The following is a 21,977-nucleotide window of genomic DNA, read 5'->3' on the forward strand; positions in this document are numbered from 1 at the left end:
TACTCCATCTGATCCCACGACTGCATCTGAATGGCGTATGTGTCTCTGGACCGTCAAGCACATACCAGGTAAGCATTCCCTGTATCTCATTTCCTGAAGCAGAAGCCTCTGTCTGGGAGGGCTGCAGGGTGCAGGTTCAAGTGATTCCACTCTAGGCTGGGTAATACTGGGTTGGCCAGAAAGTCCCTTTGGGTTTTTCTGTAAGATGTTACAGAAAAACCCAAAGGGACTTTCTGGCCAACCCAATATGAATAGTGGCTTTCTCGTTCAGGCTCTCATTGCACATCCTTGCAAAGCACCAGAAAGGGCTGTGAGCCTATGGGAAACCATCCCAGGAACCTGCAGGGCCTCTGTACAGACCTAATATGGGCATTCAGGCACTGAGTAGAAGTGCCTACCATATGTGTGCACATAGGAACAGATGCTCTAAACCATGACTGTGGTCTACAAAAAAAATTAGCGTTATTAAGCCCCTACAGACTCAGTGCCTCACTCTGAGATAACTGAAGTGTCTAAGCCATTTGCTAATTAAATCTAAACAAATATATTTCACATAAAATACCTATTGGTATAGACAATACCAATACATTATATTGGTATAAAGCATTGTTTAGCCCCTTCTGATTGTGTTTATATCTGTATATTAAGCCTCTTTTTGATTTTCATCAGAAGTAACTGATATACTAGTTTTTAAATATCTCATTTAAATTGGTGTTTTTCTCCTCTGCTTTGGCCACTGGCTAACGCCATCCAAATTTTTCCTTTTATTCTAGCAGTTGAGGAGGCACTTGTATGTTCTTACGTGGTAATCTTACCTCTAGTTTTATTTTGTCCTCCTATTCTTTTTCTGTCCTTCATTTGCCCAGATTTCCTCACCTTTTAATTTTTTGTTAAAAATTAATTAATTAATTTATTTTTGGCTGTGTTTGGTCTTCGTTGTGTTGCGCAGGCTTCTCATTGTGGTGGCTTCTCTTGTTGCGGAGCACAGGGTCTAGGCACGTGGCTTCAGTAGTTGCAGCACGTGGACTCAGTCGCTGTGGCTCGCGGGCTCTAGAGCGCAGGCTCAGTAGTTGTGGCGCACGGGCTTAGTTGCTCTGCAGCATGTGGGATCTTCCTGGACCAGGGCTCGAACCCGTGTCCCCTGAATTGGCAGTTGGATTCTTAACCACTGCGCCACCAGGGAAGCCCCTCACCTTTTAATTTTATCATAATTGTAACATATGTTGTTATAACCCCAAATCCTTTGTGGATAAAGATAGGGAGTAGATTTTAAAGTGTTATTGTAAAAGGACATGCAATTTAGTGATGATCACTGTAGGATTTTCACCACAAGTGACCGATACACCCATTTTTAAATATCTTTATTCACAAACCTGTATATTATCTGTCAGTTCGAATGCCATATGTATGATAAAATAGACGAGAAGTACCATATTTACAATGAAATCATTATTTTATATAGCTGAATCAACTGATAGGCTACCTCCTGCAATAATAACTTAATGGGCCCAATTCTACCTTTTGAATGGACCAATTTTATGGTTCTCCTGGAAAGTTTTGGGTTGGGTATAGTTTCTTGTTTCTTCTTTCTGTGATCCAAGGCTTAAGAGAAAATCCCTGGAAACCAGCAACTGGAACCAGACCTCTCCAGGATTGAGGAGAGACAGGAGTGAGAGAAATGACATCCTGTCACATCTTAAAGTCCCACAACTGCTATGCTTTGCAGGAGGAGGAAAGAATCAGTCCCAAGAATTATACTGAACATTTCTAAATCATCAACATCAAGGATTAATCTCTAAAACAAGTTTGCAGATAGAAGCTATCCAGCTAGTCATTATAAAATGCATATGCAATACAGTCAAGCTGTGCTTACAAAACCGCATACATCTTATTTATCTCTAATTTTAAAATAATTCATTCCCTTATTGGGTATGCAAGTGAGCAATGGAGAAAGTGGTGCATCTGCAATACCTGAAATTAAAAAAAAAAAAAGAAAAGAAAAGAAAAGAAAATGAAAATAATCACAGGGACAACGATTTGAGTCAGTTTAAAAATGACCGAGATTAGAGGGTGGATCATGGACCCCCATTAAGTGAAGCAGAATATGCAAAACAGGGCATGATGGGATAGCAGACTAGAGCCATGAGAAAGCTCAGGGGCAATTAGTCAGCAAAGAGAGGGTCGAATGTAGTATGTTGTTAATTCTTCTGGCTGATGAAGTGTCCTGACTACTTACCGGCTGGTGCTAAGGATTTCAGTGCTTCCAGAAGATGGGGGCTAGAGAACTTAACTAGGCACCGGAGGGGTTCTTCTCTCTCAGCCAGGATGCCCCCATTTAGGTCACTTTTGAATTTCGTTTCAAGCTGTCAACAGATATATTTTTAAGTGACGATTAAATATATCAGTTGCAATGGCAAAATATAAAGAAATAGGATTATGTATTTCACTAATTCTTGTTATCAAGAAACACAGGGACTAATGGGGGTGGGAACCATTTAATTTGCTAATTGCAAACATTGAGGGCAACCAGTATATCTAACAATATTGCATGCAAAAAGCCAAGCGTGCACAGTGCCTGACACACAGGAGACCTTGCATGTCAGTTCTACCCTCAGATGCCCTTTACCTGAGCATTAGGTTTGCATTCTTAATGGAAAATGAGCAGTTTTTTGTAATCTGTCATTTCGATGTAAAAATGTCTTGTGTTTTGAGTCATTACCGCAGTTTAACTTCTTATTATAGAAGATTTAGAAAACATACAAAAGCGAGGAGCACAGTGTAATGAGTCCCCATGTGCATATCACCCAGCTGAAACAATGACTTGTCTTGTTCCATCTATTACCCTACCTTCCGTTCCCTACTGCCCACCCCCACTGGATTATTTCCAAGCAAATCCAAGACACCATAGTATCCCACCTGCAAATATTTCAATGTATCTAAGAGTCCTAAAAAGGACTCTTTTTCAAAACTTCACCCCCATAACATTACCACACCTAAAAAAATTAATAACAGTTCCTTCATATCATCAAATATATAAGTACTGTTACTTCAGTAGGTACTTGGCTCTTAGATTCTAACTTCATTTTATTTTTTTTTAACTTAAAATGATCCTTAAAATTTAGAGACAGAATGCTGAAATATTTAGAGGGTGAGTAATGTCTGCAGTTAATTCAAATGGTTCAGAATAAAGAAAGAGAAAGAAAGCAGATGTGGCAAAATGTTAACCATTAGTAAATTTTGAAACAAAGGGGAAATGAATGCTCATTGTAATATTCTTGCATGTTTTCTGAAGGTTTGACATTTTTCAAAATAGAAAAGGTAGGGAAAAATTAGTAGCAGGTATGAAAAAATGTATGCCTTGACTTATAGAACAGACCCATTCTAAGATGTGTATAAAGAGAAGTTTTGTGGACTAAATCTTATGTATCCTAGATCAGTGGTTCTCTGTGCAGAATCGGCTAGAGGGCTTGTGAAGACAGCTGTCTGGGACCCACCTCCAGAGTCCGCAATCCAGTAGGACTAGAATGGGGCCAAGAACCTGCCTTTCTTACCCGTATTCCCAGCTGAGGCTGATTCTGCTGGTCCAGGGACCACACTTTGAGAATGACTTTCTTAAGAGTGTGAGCTGTTTAAAAGAAATGGGTTGAAGCCTGCCATTCAGGGAGCATAACTTGAAAGGTGTCAGTCAACTTTTCCCACTAAAAACAAATCAAACCAAACAGGCACTGGGCCTGAGTGAGCAGATCAATGGTAGACTTAAAGTGTGGTCCGTAGCTGCAGAAGGTTCCTTCTAAGCAGAAAGAATTTTATTGGAAGGTCTGAGGGGAGGAGGGTGTTATGAGTATGAGCATGAGTATTAGATTAGCGTGATCATGATATAAGCCTTGAATTCTTCTAATGGTGGCCATGGGCTTGCCCCCCACCTGGCTTTCCTGGTGGGCAAGCTTCTGTAATGAGCCAGGTTTGCAGGCTGCTGGGTTTTCTCCACGTGATGCCAACTGGGCTTTGTAATGACTTATTTATTCACTCTTTTATTTAATAAGTATTTATGAGCACTGACCATGTGCAAGCATTGTTCTAGGTGTGGGTGGGCTAGAAAGGTGTAACCTACCTTTTTTTTTTTTCTCAAAAATACAGATCACAGCTGGTTATACATAACTGAATTAATATGAAAGGTGAAATGAAAAGACAAATTCAAAACTTCCAAAGGTCTCCTTTGCAACAGAGGAACTTACTAAATATGATAAAGAAGTCTATTTTAACTCATAAACTTTTTATACAACATTAAAGTGACAAATGAATAAGAGACAGTTTCTTAGATCTGTTTTCCACTTAGTTTTAGTTCTTTTCAAAAAATCTTGATAAGTTGTAGTTAGTTTATAGCAGTGTCCTACCTTATATTGTGCAAATTCTAGCCTTGGTTGTGGATAGTCTCCAAAAATTTCTTGAGTCACTCTCTGGACCCTCTCTTTTTCTGTTTTGTTTTCATGAATGATCCTTGAATCCACTACAGATGGAAGATTTCAAGAGAAACAGCTGTTATATATTTAATATTATTATAATAATATATATTTCATCCATAAAGTATCATCCTTTCATTCCTAACCTTTCAACTTGCTTGCATAACTTAAAAATAATGTTTACTGTTTCTTCTCGATTGTAATAATTTCTTATTGTTGAAAAGCTGGAAAGTATAGGCTGGTAAGAGAAAATAAAAATCACCCATAATTCCACCACACAGAGATAAGTACTGTTAACATTTTAATCTATTTGTCTAACCCCTTTTTCAGTGAATAAAAAGATATGTATTTTTTAAACTGGGATTATAAAATACACACAATTTTGTATCCTGCTTTCTTTACTTAACATGACATCAATAGCAGTTCCTATGCCATTGGAAAGTCATAAATATGTTTAGTTCATAATGGCTGTACCATTTCATTTTATTGCCAAGTCACTGCCAAGAGAGAGGAACATTTTTATTTTTATAAATCTATATTGTACCCCATCACTTTTCTGAACTTTCTGATCTACATTAGTAGTTTCATACTATATTCTCCTGGGTTTTCTAGGAAAGGACTCATGTCACCTGTGAGTAGCAACAGGGTAACAATTCCGATTACAGGCACACCTCAGAGATAAGAGGGTGCAGTTCTATACCACTGCACTAAAGTGAGTCACATGAATTTTTTGGTTTCCCAGTGCGTATAAAAGTTATGTTTATATTGTACTGCAGTCTATTAAGTGTGCAACACTATTATGTCTAAAAGGACAATGTACATACCTTATTTAAAAAGTACTTTATTGCTAAAAAATGCTAACCATCATCTGAGCCCTCAGGGAGTTGTAATCTTTTTGCAGTAGTAACATCAAAGATCACTGATCACAGATCACCATAACAAATATAATAATAATGAAAAAGTTTGAAATATTGTGAGAATTATGGAAATGTGACACAGAGACGTGAAATGAGCAAATGCTGTTGGAAAAATGGCGCTGAGAGATTTGCTCAATGCAGGGATGCCACAGACTTTCAATTTGTAAATAACGCAATACCTGTGAGATGCAATAAAATACTCAGGAAGCATTAAGAGCCTGGGCTTCACACTCAGATTCGGATTTCACTCCTGGCTTTGCCAATTCCTAGCTATGTGATTTTGCCTCACAAGTTACTAAACCTCTCTGAAACCCAGTTTCCTGATGAAAAGAGCTTGTTCATGGGACTGCTGTGAAGAAATAGGAAATGACTCATATAAACACCTTAGTATGGTGCCTGGCACAGAAGAAATGCTCAACAACTGTTAGTTAATTTTTGTTTTTGTTCTGATTATTATTGGATGCCAGTCTAGTAAATTCTAAAAGAGATTATGGTAGCTTAGCTTCCCCACTTCAACAGAAATGTAAGTTTCAATTTTCTGAAAACAGTAAATACTTTTGAATCACATCCTGGTACATAAATGTTTTCCTGGGTGACAGAAATCTGAAAAGGAATGTCCTTCCAAATTTCAGTTTTTATCTTAAAACACACATACTATTTATATCTAGCCCAAGGCTTCTTTCTTGTAGAGGTGTAGTAGAGTTGTGAGTTTCAAAGATCTAGGAAAAAGAAAAAAGAAAAAAGTGAATGTTTTCCTAATTTTATCACCTTGAAGTATAGATATTAATTGCTTTTAATGCACAAAAATATGGCAAATCTTATCTTTAGTTTTTCCCAACACAAAGATTTGAGGCCATTTGCAGACTGAGTTGAGCATTTCTCCTAGAGCGATGTTGGCAGAGAATGCCAGCAACATGGCTGCTTTATTTGAGGAGCTCTGTACCTTGTTAACGTAAAAAATGGATCTGGAAGAAGTATAGCTGGTGAATGCAAAAGCTAGAGGAATCAGAGGCAGCATTTACAATGTGATGTTTCAGCTTTATATATATGTCTTTATAACTGTAAAAAATTTGCTGAGATTCCTTATTGAAAAATAACTTTCCTATTGTAAGTCTGAACCTCTCAGACCCCTTCGCTTACTTTCCCCACTGAAGCCATTGTTTTTATAATTAAGTGTTTGACAATATGAATTTTCCTAGAAATGCAACTGTCATAGGAGAACCATTGATAGCAATCTGGTAGGAGGGTGGTAGGTAAGAGGGAGGGGCTGCTGTGGGAGAAAATCATTATCTAACTTCTTAATGTTAGATTTTTTCCTTAAAGAGTAGCTTGCAGAGAGCCATCACTTCTTTCTACTTAGAACAGATGAAAATACATAAGTATAACATACCTAAGGGCTCAAAGATATACACAGAGCCTTAACAATCCTATAGGAATGTGAACATCTGAGCACACAGATGCCATGCAGAGGAAAAAACAAACAAACAAACAAAAAACCCCTGAGCCTGGGAGCAAGGCCAGATCCGTTCTTATCATTAAAGGGGAACAATGTGTTCAAATAATTTTGACAAATAAATTGTGGGACTTAATAAACCAATGCCTTCTCCTTTACTTCCAACTCCTGTATCACCTGCTTGACTGATGGGACAAAAAATTCTGCTTCTCTCTTGCAGAACAGAATAATATAATCAGCTTCAAAAGACAGTGTCGAGTTACTTGAAGAGAAAATAAATTCTGATCGGAATAGATGATTTGGAAACGGGGACCTATAACATAGACCCCAATGACTAATGGGCAGTATAAAATACAACGCAACTATAAAAAGATGAGAGAGAGAAATTATATTGTTTCCTTTCATGTTAACTGAAAACTTTCTGCACTTCAGGGATATCTGACGTGATCTCCTATCACTGGAGGTAGACTTTCCCACCTGCTCAGCTTCTAAATTATGTGTGAAAGAGAAAATGGAGACTTAACTTTAAATAGAGTCACTGATGGGCTCACCTGATTATACTGTTTAAAAACAATAGCCTTAAGAGAGTCCAGATACCGGCTTCTGAGGTCCATTTTCACAATCTGATGGTGTTTGCTAGCAATTGTCAGTGCCTTGAAGTGAAAATTAGCAAGACTATTAGCATTACTGTGTCTATCTCTGTATTTACAATACTTGTTCAGGAAAAAATCCAGAACAATTAAATCTCATGGCCTGTTACTCAGCTTGAAAAACAAAAACAGGGGCTAATGGCATTAAGATTCTCACAAATGTAAGGTCTTTTGTAATACCATTTTTAGAAAAGTGATCCTGTTTATTTTTTTTATTAAAAATTTTTTTTTTTTAAATTCTTGGCCGCACCAAGCAGCATGTGGGATCTTAGTTCCCCAGCCAGGGATCGAATCCGTGCCCCCTGCAGTGGAAGCACGACTCTTAACCACTGGACTGCCAGGGAAGTCCCAAAGTGATCCTGTTTAAAGTTAGGAATTATAATACATGAAATTCAGAGTTAAGAATAAACAGTGAATACTCAAATGTTACCATTTTTGATTACTAGTCATTAATACTACGATACTGCCATACAAAAATGCAAATATGTGTGTGCGCTCCAGGACAAACTTTGAAGAAAAAAGTGCAAATTAAATGCAACTTATAAAAGCTTCCCATCATCTGGGGAAACAAGTTGGAAGACTGAAACAGAATTAATCGAATAAGGTATTTACCTGGAACTAGAGCGTAGAAATAAGTTTGCCTTAAGATACACATTAGAAAAGAACATTAGCTTTTGGGGTGATGTTTAAACTAGGTGGGACAGGGTGGACTCACCTGGCTGTCAGTGGATGGAAAACCACCATTTATTATGGAGGAAGAGACTCCAAATGTAAAGGAGAGTTAAGTGTTAGAAAGAAATAGAAGTGAGCAGCAGTAGCAATCTTTCTGCCATTTCAGTAAACACCTAAGGAGTTTAAATGACAAGTCCGCCTGCCTGGAGGACTTGGTGTTCTACTTGGCACTAGAGATGATGCAGCCAGGATGGCAGAGCTGCTTATCTACAATCAGCTCTGGAACCAACTGAAGTACCATTGTAGTTGTGAATGTGAAGACGGTGGAAGCAGCAGCAGCTGCCAGGCTAATTTAGGGATGGCTTATTTGGGGGAAGATGCTAGGAAGCCTATGACACCAAAGGCAGAACCATAAACAGAAGCAGGCTCTGACCAGAGGACCATCTTCTGTTAAAGCACGCTTCTTGTGTACGCAATGTGGGGAAAATGGTTACAAATGAAAATAATGTTCATTAATAGGTAAATGATGAGGTCATGAAAAAGTAGTGAGGTACATTCATATGTAACCTCATTGAAATGTTCTGTTAAGTTAGAAAAAGCAAATTACAGACCCTATGTACCAGTGTGGTTTTTGTAATAAAACATCTTCTGAAAGGAAATAGCAGAACTGTTAAAAGCAGTTATTTTGGGTGAATGGGATTGCGCAGAAGGGTATGGAGTCTTAAAAGACTGTTCAGAGACTTCTATGTTGGTTGGATTTTTACCTTGATTGTGTACTACTTCTCAATTACGAGACAGTAATGAAGAGTTCTAAACCAATGCTTATGCTGTCCTCCCACTTGTAGAATAATAACGTTTTCTGCTTCTTATTTTAGGAGATAAAGAATTACAGGTGGTATTTTCTTTTTTGGCTGTGCCGTGCAGCATACTGGATCTTAGTTCCCTGACCACGGACTGAACCTGTGCCCCATGCAGTGGAAGCGCGGAGACATAACCACTGGACTGCCTGGGAAGTTCCCCTACAGGTCGTATTTTATATCAAATGATATTGAGCAGTTTAAACCTACACGGACCTGAGATAAGGATAATACAGCATTATAGCTTATAGTAATTAGTGCCATACCTGACCCAGAAGGGGTAGATTGCTTTTCAGTTGGGAGGAAGAAGTGAAGGCATATGGTGTTTGGGAATAATACACCACGTAAGCAGGTTTGTACTGGTTTGGCTTTCTATACTGTGTTCCCCAGGCAATTCGAATCCATACTGCATTCTCCTCAGCATCTCTGAAGCTGACTGTCACCTTATTTAAAAAAAAAAAAAAAGATGTAAGTTTCCTAACTAAAATCTCATGTGGCACCAACAACAGGTGCTTTTTAGGGGTGAAGGATGTTATTACAATCTTGCACACCGGCTGAGGTCTGGCAGTCTTTTCTCCTACGATTTTTTTTTTTTTTTTTTGGCCGTGCCGTGAGGCATGCAGGATCTTAGTTCCCCAGCCAGGGATTGAAGCCATGCCCCCTGCAGTGGAAGCATGGAGTTTTAACCACTGGACCACCAGGGAAGTCCCTCTCCTACTCTTCATTACAGTGTTTTGGGAAATCTTTGGGAAAGTATTTTGTGGTCGTTTTGTAAAGATACATTCGTGCCTTGCAAAGTCTTTTGGAAGGAAAAAAATTTTAAATCCTACAAGCAGGATATGACATCAGAAATTTTCAGTAATTTCTTGGGCTTTGTCCTGAAAAACTATAAGAGTTTATGAAGCAAAGCAGCCTCACAAATGAGATATCTTATAAGGAAGCATTTTTAGCATTGAACACAGACCTAGCATGCACTGTAAAGTTTAATAGTAAGATTTCTATGTAGCAATGGGCTTAAAAAAATACTAATCCTAATGCTTTTATGCATTTAGCTCAGGTGCTAAAAATTACCCCAAAGCAAAGTTACGTAGCGAGAATATAAGAAATTCTACATGGTTTCCATTTCATGGATAAAATATAGACCTTTCTAAACTTTTAAATATGATTGCCAGTTTCTATGGAATTAATAGCTCACTTCTAGATTATTAGCCCCCCTTGCAGCTCAGACCCTGGAGATACTTGAGACAGGCACACTTGGCTTGCCCACATCCCTGTTTTTTTTTTTTTTTTTCCTGGCTGTGCTGCGCAGCTTGCGGGAGCTTAGTTCCCTGACCAGGGATTGAACCCGGGCCCTCGGCAGTGAGAGCGTGGAATTCTAACCACTGGACCACCAGGGAATCCCCTGCCCACATCTCTTTATTTCCTCCCTCTTGTATCTTATTCCTGGTGAACACATGGCTGCTGACATTAGCAAAGAAGGCAGTTACAGTTGTCCCTAAGGATTCTGGATGATTGGTTCCAGGACCCCTCTCAGATACCCCTCTCAGGATACCAAAATCCGAGGATGCTCAAGTCTCATATAAAATGGTGTAGTAATTGCAAATAACCTGTGAGATTCTCCCACATACTTTAAATCATTTCCATGTTACTTATAATACCTAATAGAAAGTAAATGCTATGTAAATAATCATAAGTACAACATGAATGCTATGTAAACAGTTGCTGACCCAAAGCAAATTCAAGTTTTGATTTTTGGAACTTTCTAGAATTTTTTTTCCCAAATATTTTCAATTTGTGGTTGGTTGAATCCATGGATGTTGAACCCATGTATATGGAGGGCCGACTGTATTTTGACTCTGCCCACTCTTTATCTGGTTGCTTCCCCAAATTTCCTCAGTGTATCAGACAAGGAACCCAAGACAAGGGGCATGGAGGGTACAGAGCAGTCTGACCTTCCCCTAGATGAACAGCACAGCCCTCGGCCCCAGCAGGCATGCAGTGGACCTCTGCCAGCTTGAATGGAAGAGGACAGGATCTTATTCTGAATAGCCTCTTTGCATCACATTACAAAAGAAAATAAGTGTGTAAAGTCAACATTGAGTGTAGTGTACGGAGGGCACATTTTCGCTAGGAGAAAATTGGTAGCATTCAACGGAGTCAGGTAGTCTCTAGTCTAGAATGAGGATAACTTAAGTGAGGGCTCATGAAGGGACTTAAAGAGGTCTGTGACCTCCTGAATTGGATGCACCGTTGGATGGACATGTCTAAAGGTGTGCTTTTCTAGAGAGGTGCTGTGCCACTTATCAAAATGTTCATAAGGGTCTATAGTCCAAAAAAAGGTTAAAAATCAATAGGCTAAGAGGAAAGGGCGTCCACAGAGTCAGTGTAATCCTGGCCCGGCTGGCCGATGCTCCATCTCACATTCTTAAAGTAAAGAAGATACTCAGATACCTGTAGAGGCAGGGCCCAAATATAGATATTTATTATTTTCCCAAGAAACTACCTCAATGGATATCCTCCTGCAATACCTGGGAAAAAGCGTTTCACAGAGGAGAGCTCAGATTAATATTGCTCAAGCTTAAATGAGTGCAGCCAAGGGACTTCCCTGGCGGTCCAGTGGTTAAAACTCCGTGCTTCCAATGCGGGGGGCGCGGGTTTGATCCCTGGTCAGGGAACTAAGATCCCACATGCCATGTGGAACAGGCAAAAAATTAAAAAAAAAAAAATTTAAGATGACATAAACGAGTGTGGCCAAGGGTCCTAAGTGGTTTGGCGAAACTGGGACTGTTCTCTTGGCCAGGGTATCCTCCACTAGCCATCAACTGTCAGTAACTGGCCAAGGCCCACAAGCTACTGAACATACCTATGTTTGGCGTGAGAATCAAATGAAGCTTACAATACAAAGAATCACCACATATTTAACACATTAACATACTTAACACAGACCATCATTATTATACTACATGATACAGGCATAGAAAGGGACAAAAAATGTGCTACCTTACGATTGAAGCAGTTTTTAGTTTGTCTCTTCTTTGTAAGTTTTTCCAAGAACTTTGTATTTTGAAGAGTTTTACCTGGTATGATGTGCAGTTAATCTCTCTCTCTCTCTCTCTCTCTCTCTCACACACACACACACACACACACACACACACTCACTCACTCACTCACTTACTCACTCACTCTCCACCCATCACTCCCCAGTTAGGCTCCCTGTGACCTTTCATATCAGCTTCTCTCCCCCATTGGTTCAGGGCAGGAGTTCTTTACCTGAAGTCCATGGTTAGAATTCAGGGCATCTGTGGACTTGGTGGGGGAAAAATTTCATCTTTATTTGTACTAATTTCTAACTGAAATTTAGCATCTCCTTCAACTGGAAAGTAGGCATCAAAACAGTGGAATTTTAAGACCCGTTACTTTGTTGTCCATAGAAATCCCAAATACTCTTATCATATTATAATTGTTGCACATGCCTCAAAAATATCATTTACACCTATTAGTACTTTGAATCTAGTTGCTTTTAGACCCATGATGAGATTATTTATTGTGTTAATAAAGAAGCACATGCATTACTTATCACAATTTGCCATTTTAATACCTTAACTGTATTTTTAATACCTTTTGTTTCCCCTGTGAGTCTATGGATTTTATTTTATAGCATTTAAATACACTCTTCTGAGAAGTGGTCCATAAGCTTCACTAATAGCCAAAGGGTCCTTGGCACAAAAAGGTTAAGGTGCCTGTCCTAGAGCAGCAGGTGAGTCACTCTTCACTCCTGGGCACCAGGAGGTGCTATTTGTCATGACGTCACCATCATCAGCCTTTGGGAAAGTGGAGTTATCCAGCCACTAGTTAAGTTATGTGGAGGAAGGTGAAGATAAGCCGGGAGTCCTCAGTCAGTTGAGGAAAGGGCTGAGGACACGTGGGCCAGCTCGGAGTAGAGGGACGGGGAGACAGAGAAGACACACGGCCTTTACCTGCTCATCCTCATCTAAAACCTGCAGTATACAAAGCACGTCACTCTCTAGCTGGCCTTTCAAGCAGGACAGATATGATCAGTAAAAAAGCTCCTTTGTCCCCCAGCCTCCCCCGCTAGTGTGCCTGAAATTCATTCAGGAGGCAAAAGCTTTTGGTAGTGGTAAGAAAAGAGAAATCTAACAACTGAAATACATGGGCATCAAAGTGGGAGGAAATGTGAGTGTTTCAGACTCTTTTCTCCATGCCTGGTGAGGGCAGTGGCCTGGGGTTAAAAGAACAGAAGTTCCTGGTGCCTAAAACAGGGACAGGAAAGACCATCAAGTGAGAAGGTGTTGGGAGGGAAGATGCGGATAAACTCTGAACTGGACCAGAGAGAGAGAGAGAGAGAGAGAGAGAGAGAGAGACACGAGTGTTTCTCAAGATGAGTTAGCCAGTCATGTTCAGCTTCATAAGAAGGCTGCTTCCAGAAGGGTCCAAACCACATATCCACAACACTTGTGGAGGGCTGGCCAGGGGTCATGTGGTAATGAGGCTCTTTGTTTAAAAAAAAAAAGCAGGTGCATGTGCCACAGCCACAGTCCAGACAGGACTCTCCTGTAATGTCTGCAAAGTTCATAATTTCATGGTAAGAAGAGTTTTCAAATAATATAATCCAAAATAAGAACTTAGGAGCAAGGTAAAAAAAAGTGCTTGCTTATTCACAAAATTAAAAAAAAAAGGAGACATACCTTCTCTTGGTTCACAATTTTCTTTGAATTAATTTATAAATTAAATGCAGGGAATTCCCTGGTGGTCCAGTGGTTAGGACTCTGCACTCTCACTGCTGAGGTCCTGGGTTCAGTCGCTGGTCAGGCAGCTAAGATTCTATAAGCCGTGTGGCGCAGTCAAAAAATAAATAAATGCACCCCTACTCAAACGGCTGAAGATTTTGTTTTGTTCTGTAAACCTGAGAAAATGTTTCTAAGATTCATCTGGAGAAACAGTTAGGACATTTTTGACAAAGAAGAGTAATTGGGGGTAGGGGCCGGGTTGACTTGTCTTAAGGGTTATTGAAATGTTTTAAAAAATACAGCGATTAAAGGAGTGGGGAGTTTGCTCCAGGCAAGTGGCCCTCCTGATATCAAATCCAGAAGCAGGCAGAGCAGCCTACGTGGTAACTGGCAGGACCACTCTGAGTGGTCTCCCTGCAGGGGCAGAGCCGGCCCTGGAGGAACAGACCAGAGTAGGTGCTGCCTGCAGGCAGCTGCTCTCACTCAGGCTAAGGCCCTGCTCCTGCTGGAGGAAAGTGAAGGGGGCGGTGAGGAGGGGCCAGTGGGATTACTTCCACGTGTGGGACACATCTGGAGCAAGAAGAAATATTTCCCTCCAAGAGTCTTCTGGCAGAAAGAACAGAGCTTGAGGATGAGCCTGGGGAAAGGATGTACTTTTACTGGGACCTGAGCACATTTATAAGCAGTATAGTAGGAATCAGAAGAGGCAAGAGATTAAGGATGCAAGAGAACAGAGGAAAATAAAGCAGGTATGTTGGATGAGGACACAGGAGATGGATTCACAGCACACACAAAGGGTCATTATAAGAAAGGAGATGAGGGAATATGTTCGGTGACAGGTGGGTAAGTAGAAAGCAGGACCAGTTACAGACAGGATGAGGTAAGGGGATGGAGAGACAGGTCAAGGAGTTTATCAGAGAAGAGGGAACACCGCTATGCCAGAGAGGACGGGCAGTGCACAGTGAATGGGACAGTTTTTGGTATGTCTTTATATGCAAGGAGGACTAAGGCAGAGTAAGGTGGAAAGGGAATGAAGGAGGGGAGGCTGTTAAAAAGTGATCACCTCAGGACCTACTGCATATCACAGGGAACTTGGCTCAACATTCTGTAATAACCTAAATGGGAAAAGAATTTGAAAAAGAATGGATACTTGTATGGGTATAACTGAATCACTTTCCTGTATGCCTGTAACACATCACTGTTAATCAACTGTACTCCAATATAAAATAAAAATTTAAAAAAAAAAAGCAATCACCTCAACCTAGGATAAGATGTTGAGGTGGTACCTGTGGAAACAGACTGGCAGCTGAGGACTCTTCTGTGCTCTCAAGCTACCCTAACATTGTGACCACGAGCCACCTAGGGCCATTTAACTAAAATGCATCACAGTTAAACACGACGAACATTTTAGTTTCTCAGTCACACCAGCCACACTTGGCTACTAGCTGGGTCCTGGACGGTGCTGATCTAGAACAGTTCCATCGTTGTACAGTCCTACCGGGCAGTGCTGCTCTTGAGAAAGAAGCAGTGCCCCTGAATTGAGAGGTAAGGGGAGAGGAAAGTTTTTACACCGAGTAGAGTTTGTCTTTGATACGGAATAGAACAGTATGGAATATTACTAAGTGAAATTCTTACAAATTGAAAAAAAGAATGTAGTAGCGAATTTTAAGTGCACAGATGCCATGAAATTGAATTTTATGGAAATTCAGATAAATTTTAATCTTACATTTTTTAATGCTCTCTTAAGAATTTTCTTGAATGAACTTTTGAATTGTTCCATATCAAAAAGGTCAGTGTCTTCACCTGTCAAAATGAAAAGAAAAATCAAGAAGAATCAAGGGAGCTACAGTGTCTTCAATACATTTACAAAGATCCTGAAGATAAGCATTTGGTGTAACCTCAAAGAGCAGTAATGATCAAATCACACAAACGCTGCTGGTACCCCTGACAGAGCGTCACCAGATATATTTCTCATTTTTTTATACACGAGTAATAATCACCGCATTTGGAAAGAAAAGAGACTTACGAGGAACAAACTGCTACTCATTTTTAAATTGCCACAACATCAAATACAAGTGTTCAGTTAAAAATGGAAAACATTACCTGGTCCTTTACTCATCTGAAAAACATCCCAAACTTTCTGATGCCGATGAAATTGAGTATCTGAGACAGGGAGGAAGAGCTTATTACTATCATATCAGGAGAACCTTCGAGTAACTATCATATCAGAGAACTTTCAACTTATAAATACATATTTTTAATAATGTGAAAGTGGAGAAAATTAACAGTAATTTACAAATTAAGTTATACAGATCTTTATTCAAAATATAAATTTTAAATGGATTAAATTTACTCCAGACAAATAAAACAGGTCATAAAGAATTACTCAACATAGTAGAGATTTAGCATTTATTCTTAGACCATTTATTCTGTCCACACAGGTCTACTCCATAGACTGCTGCATCTACGCAGCAAGCCAGGGACGATGTGCTCCTGGAACTGGTGTTTCTATCGGCTTTCCTTAGTCTGGAGCACTCTTCTCCTAGCTCGCTGCACATCTCATTCTGGTCTCTACTAAAATGCCACAGTGCAGAATGGCCTACCCTGAACACCCTACCAAAATCGACCCCCCATCCCGCCCTGCTTTAGTTTCCTTCATAGTACTTACCACTACCTGACATTACAGCATACATTTAGATGTTCATTTTTACACTGCTTGTACCTGTGGGATATTGGACTGAGTCTTGTTCACTGCTGTAGTCCCAGCATCTAGCCACTGGCTGGCATTAAACATATATATTTGATGAATGAATGAATGTATGATATAGAAGACACCCTCCAGGAGTTACAAACTTAAGAGTATCTTGGAGTAAAAATGGGCCTAGGAAGTTACTGAGTTCAGTCCCAACACATTGTCATCCTGGCTTTACTCTATCCCTGCGCTGACCTCGGTCTGCATCCCTGTGTCTTTGGACCTAGGACCAAGGTGCTCTGCACCCCATAAGAGGAGCTGTTGGCCCCAATACTCAAGGGCACCAACCTGCTGTGCCTTTGTCTTATTACTTTTCTTGTCCTGTGTCTTTTTTTTTTTTCTTTTTTTGGTGCCTTGGCATCCTTGTCTCCCCATCCCACCCCATTTATGGCGATGGCCTGACAATTCTTGATTATCCAGTTCTGTCCAAAACAGGTGTAATCAGGTATAATGTGATGCCTGCCCTGAAAGATAGCATCCAAAGGGTTTTGTTTCTTTCCGGTATTTTCTTCCTTGGTTCTCTGTTTCAGAGTTCAGATGGCCTGCTAAATGATCTTTGAATAAGGTTGCTGTCGTAATAATGGAGATTAAAAACTTTTTGTCGTTAATGATTCTTTTAAACACCGTGTAGAAGTTCATGATAAATGGCAAGGACTTAAATACAAATGCAGATATTTCCTCAAATAGAACACATGCTAGACTAATCCATGATATTTGTGACAAGCTTGGTCCACCTCTAGTGTCTCCTATCTTAGCCGGGGGCCCAATTTCCTTCTAGTTGCACATGCAGACCCCAGAGCCATGTGTGCCTCTCCCACTTAGTGCCCCCATGACCACTCTATGTGCAAGTACGGTCACTGTTAATCCTTACGTTCCTTACAGGCTGCACTGTAATTAGAACACATTCGCAGACATCTACTTTCAAATTCTGTTGATAATAATACAAAGCCTAACAAACACTAACTATGTGCTTATTGTATGCCAGTTACTGTGCTAAGGGCTTTTCAAGTCTTATCTTATTTAACCCTCATAACAATCCTGTGAAGTAGAAGCTGTTATTATGTCCATTTTACTTAGGAAAAGTCTGAAGCTTAAAAAAAGGTCGTGTGACTTGGCAAAGGACACAAGACTGGTAAGTGACAGAGCTGAAATATGAAACCAGGTCAACTTGACTCTAGAATCTGAGCCGTTACATACAAAACTGCCTCTCTGATGAAACTGGACTGGTTAAGCGTAAATACAAATCACCAAAACTTACAAATGATGTCTAAAAGGGCTGCATCATTGAGACTTGCACGATTTTCCTGAAAGAGAATATACCATTTTTAGTAATCGTGGTGATAGGTGTGGTTCTACCCCATCTACAGCACATTTTAGGATTGCTTAGAGCAGATGAGGGCCCTCTCAGTACTCTACTGACAACCTGTCTCCCATCTCTGCTCTTCTGTTAAGTAACACATACACCTTCTGATTCGTGTCTCATTACAGGTTCTCACAACTGTTCTCCCCCGATCTAATCCTCATTTATCACTTTTAACTTTTTTTTTTTAATCTATGGTATCCGTCTAGATTTCCTCTATCCCAGGTTTTCTCAACCAGGCACTAGTGACATTTTGAGTCAGATAAAGCTGTGTTGTAGAAGCTGTCCTAGGATGTAAAGGAGCATTCCTGGCCTCTACCCACTGGAAGCCAGCAGCACCCCAATCCCACAGTTTTGACACCCACAAACGTCTCCAGACATTGTGTCCTCTGGGAGACAAAATCATCCCAGCTGAGAACCACTGCTCTATACACACATATTTATATGTTTACATATTATATAGTTTCTTTCAGTGTTATACAGAAAGATCTAATTTATTCTTTTTAATGGTTAAGGAATATTTTATGTGGACATATCATTATTTATCTAATCTCCTAAGTATAGTTGTTTCCAATTTTTTGTGTGTAAACAATGCTAGTTAACATCTTTATATATAGATATTTACATATCTATAACTAGGTATATAAATGTTTATCAATTATGATATTACATATACCTCCTTTTTTTAATTATGTTTTCCATATATGTAAATTTCGAAGTGGAATTGCTGGGTCATAAAGTATATTTATTTAAAAATGAATGAGGAGGAGCTTTCCTGGTGGCGCAGTGGTTAAGAATCCACCTGCCAATGCAGGCGACACGGGTTCGAACCCTGGTCCGGGAGGATCCCACATGCCATGGAGCAACTAAGCCCGTCCGCCACAACCACTGAGCCCGTGTTCTAGAGCCCGTGCTCCACAACAAGAGAAGCCACCGCACTGAGAAGCCTGTGCACCGCAATGAAGAGTAGCCCTCGCTTGCCGCAACTAGAGAAAGCCCGCGCGCAGCAACGAAGACCCAACGCAGCCAAAAGTAAATTAAAAAAAAAATTAGTTTCTTTTCCGCTATCGTGGTACGTAGCCCTCCTAACTTCACAGCCTAGCAGCTACCTTACATCTCTTTCGGACTAAGGAAAGGAAAGAAAAAAACCAAAGGGTAGCATCATGTTCAAGGTTAATCATTTTGAACACTGTTACCTCACAAAGCAGAACCAAGTCCTGAACAAGAGATTCCTTTCTCTGCCGGAAGTTTACAGTCTGCAGTTGATTTTCAGACAAAAAATTCCAGGTTTTTAGTATTGTCATCATTTCAGTCAATGGGATTTTCAAGATGGTCCTCCTGAAAAACTCGGAAACAGTTTCATCCATCTGTTTGGCACTTCCGTAAAGACAAAACCAAAAACAGCACGATAAAGTATTAACCAAACACAAAAGTGTAACTTAGTGAATTTTCAGCATGATATTTTAGCCAGAATTTTGATTTGTAGGTCAAGCACCCAAATGTTTACCATTTTTCAGGCGCTCTGCGAACAGTGTTCCAACAGGAGGATTAAACTATTTTCTCCTTAAGCGTACATTTAAATATGTTTTAGAGTTTTTAAAAATTAGTGCTCTCCCTCCTTTCCTGGCTAGAGTGTTTTGATCTTTTGATGGCAGTGACATGTGAATCATTCACTCATTTACTGATTCATGTATCAAATTATTGAGCATCTGTGTGTGCCAGGCACTTTTCTAGGCACTGGGGATAGATACAGCTTTAACCAAAAAGACAAAAATCCCTGCCAATATGGAGCGTCCTTTCTAGTTGGGAGAGACAGGCAACAGGAAAATCACAAAAAATGTTAAAAGTGATAAGTGCTGAGGAGAAAACGGAGCGGTGTTAGGAAGCAGTGAAAGTGGAGCAGGCTGGCAATGGGTGGTGGGGATGGAGAGCAGGCCTCAGAGAGAAGGTGACATTTGAGCCAATCCTTGGGGGAGGGAGAGTGAGCCATGGGGCTAGCTGGTGGAGGAGCTTTCCAGGCAGATGGAACAGCAAGTGCAAAAGCCTCGGGGTCTTCAAGGGACAGGGAGAAGGAGGCCTCCAGAGAGGTCAGAGTGGTGAGTGAAAAGGCACAGAGGAGGAGGTGAGGTCAGAGATCATGAAGGGCTGCCTTTATGACTAGAGGCAGAAGTCAGTCTGTCAATCTCACCTGCTTCCACCACGGCTATGGGATTTCCAAGGGCAAATAGAGGAGATTCCCCTAAAAGAATCCTGGCTGCGACGTATTTCTACCATTTAAGTGTTGAACACGGCATATAATTTATTACCATCACCCACTTCTGAAAATATATGGGTAGTTGAATATATTGCATTGCCCAAAAAGATCGTGCGGGTTTTTCTGTAACATCTTATGGCAAAACCCGCATGAACTTTTTGGCCAACCCAACACTTTGAAAAGATACTAAAAACAATAGTTAAAAATAAAGAGGAATGATTAGTTCTTTAGAGAGAAAAATAACTGAATTAAGAATGTGGGAGCAGCATGAGGATCATGAAAATTGAGCCTGACTCATTTCCTTGTCCAGATGCAGGACCCACCTGCCTTAATGTCAAGGACTGAAATCCTCACCATGGTCCACAAGGCCCTGCGTTGTCTGGTTCCTGCCTCCCTGTCATCTACCACTCTCTCCTTGGCTTTCTGAGCTCCAGCTACACTGCCCTTCTAGTTTCTCTATTACAAGAGGATCCCTTCAGCTAAGGGCCATTGCATCTGCGGTGACCCCTGCTTAGAAGGTTCTTCTGCACATATTCACATGGCTCTTGTAATTCAGGTCTCAGCCATGCTTCTTCACAGAGAGACTTACCCTGACCACCCAATCTAGTTATTTCCCCACCTTGTCTTTACAGAACTATCTGAAATTATCTTGCTTATTGCTTTATTGCATTAAATATTTGATTAAGCTTCACTAGGGCAGGAACTATGTTTGTCTTATTCATAGCTGCATTGCTAGAATCTAGAACAGTGTCAGCCCAAGAACTGTCTAGTGGAAATACTTGTGGAATGAAGTCTTAAAGACGCTCCTGAAGCAGCCGTGCCTGAGGAGGTAAACAACCTGGTAAGGATTAGGGTCCAACAGTCGGTGACAATATCAAGCCAACGTCTCCCATCAAAAACACTGGAGATGGTGGTTGTTAAAATGCAGATTCCTGGGCTCCAACGATTTAAACTGGGGGTGGGGTGGGGGACCGAGGAGGGCTTGAGATTTTTGCATTTTAAGACTAAGAGTCTTAATTCCCGCTAAACTTTGGGAATGCCATTCTAAAGAATTCTGGTAGAAAGAGTCCACACAATCTCATCAATAAAGTTGGAAAACCCTTGACTAAACTCTTCTGATTCCCTGTGATTAGCTAACTTCTTTTTACATCTGAGCGCTTAGCACAGTGCTTGGCTTGGTGCTCGAGATGTAACAGCTGAATGAACGCATGACAAAAAAGGTCCCTTTTAAGTAACTTTCCTGGAAATCTGCACAGCCTAAGAGCTGCCACAAGGAGCAGCAGGAGTAATGCGAGAGGCTGCAAAGACTAAAAAGGACGGACGCCAAGGTTAACCAAAAACAAGAACACTCAACTCTGGGGAAAGCAGCAACCCAGGGCTGGGATAGTTTAGCCGGTGACAGCTCGGCGCGGCTCCAGCGTGACGCAGGCCCTACGTGAGGCCCCGCCCCACCACGGGCGGATGTGACGTCACGGCCCAGCGTCATCGCCCTCCTCACCTCAGCCTCCACTGTAGTCCCCAGCCTCCGGCCCGAGAGCAAGGGCCAATCCCACACCTTGGGACTTGCGGCAGTCGCGAAAAAGTCGCCTCAGAGGCGTGGGACGTGGCTTTTTCAAGGCTTCCGCCACGCTCGGGGGCCCGATGCCATGCCGCCAGGGGTCCTCTTACCGTACCACATCGCCGGCCGGCTCTCTCCTCATCAGATGTTCCCGCCTGCTGCACCTTCAAAGCCACCAATTGCAGTTCCCGCCGCCCTGGAGCCCCTCCCGGCGGAGCCAAAACTTTGGACTGTACCCTCGGCACAGGGGACCGTGTGGGGAGAGCGACGGAAGTGAAACTCTCCGAGTACCCGCC

The 21,977-nt window shown here is 41.0% G+C and overlaps 1 protein-coding gene across 8 annotated transcripts; it reads right to left on the minus strand.

Moving 5' to 3' along the window:
• Positions 1–1,344: 1,344 nt before the first annotated feature.
• CENPN (centromere protein N) lies at positions 1,345–21,941 on the minus strand. 8 transcript variants are annotated; one of them, XM_019940698.3, is made up of 11 exons: positions 21,797–21,941; positions 19,066–19,246; positions 17,768–17,813; positions 15,861–15,920; positions 15,484–15,560; positions 9,276–9,452; positions 7,382–7,483; positions 6,033–6,096; positions 4,395–4,507; positions 2,237–2,363; positions 1,345–1,971 (listed from the first exon to the last, which is right to left on the minus strand). In XM_019940698.3, exons 1-11 carry the CDS (start codon positions 21,799–21,801, stop codon positions 1,889–1,891), a joined length of 1,035 nt encoding a protein of 344 aa, XP_019796257.1. In that variant the 5' UTR covers positions 21,802–21,941; the 3' UTR covers positions 1,345–1,888. The 8 variants fall into 8 exon arrangements, with proteins under 8 accessions (XP_019796257.1, XP_019796249.1, XP_033699973.1 ...); XM_019940690.3 differs by having other exon boundaries at positions 21,792–21,907; XM_033844082.2 differs by having other exon boundaries at positions 19,066–19,207; positions 21,792–21,895.
• Positions 21,942–21,977: the final 36 nt, after the last annotated feature.

This window comes from Tursiops truncatus, chromosome 19 (genome assembly GCF_011762595.2).
Source record: "Tursiops truncatus isolate mTurTru1 chromosome 19, mTurTru1.mat.Y, whole genome shotgun sequence".
Taxonomy (NCBI): Eukaryota; Metazoa; Chordata; class Mammalia; order Artiodactyla; family Delphinidae; genus Tursiops; species Tursiops truncatus.

Bases quoted from the DNA above. Each gene is read 5' to 3' on its own strand.
- CENPN (XM_019940690.3), bottom strand. From the start codon at position 21,823: ATGAGGAGAGAGCCGGCCGGCGATGTGGTACG. The intron at 9,453-15,483 runs GTAAGATTAAAA...TTTTTAAATAAG, and splicing joins TTAAGAGAGCATTAAAAAAT to GTGACAGTCAGCTTCAGAGA. The intron at 4,508-6,032 runs GTATGTGTGTTT...TTCCATCTGTAG, and splicing joins CCTTGGGCTAGATATAAATA to TGGATTCAAGGATCATTCAT.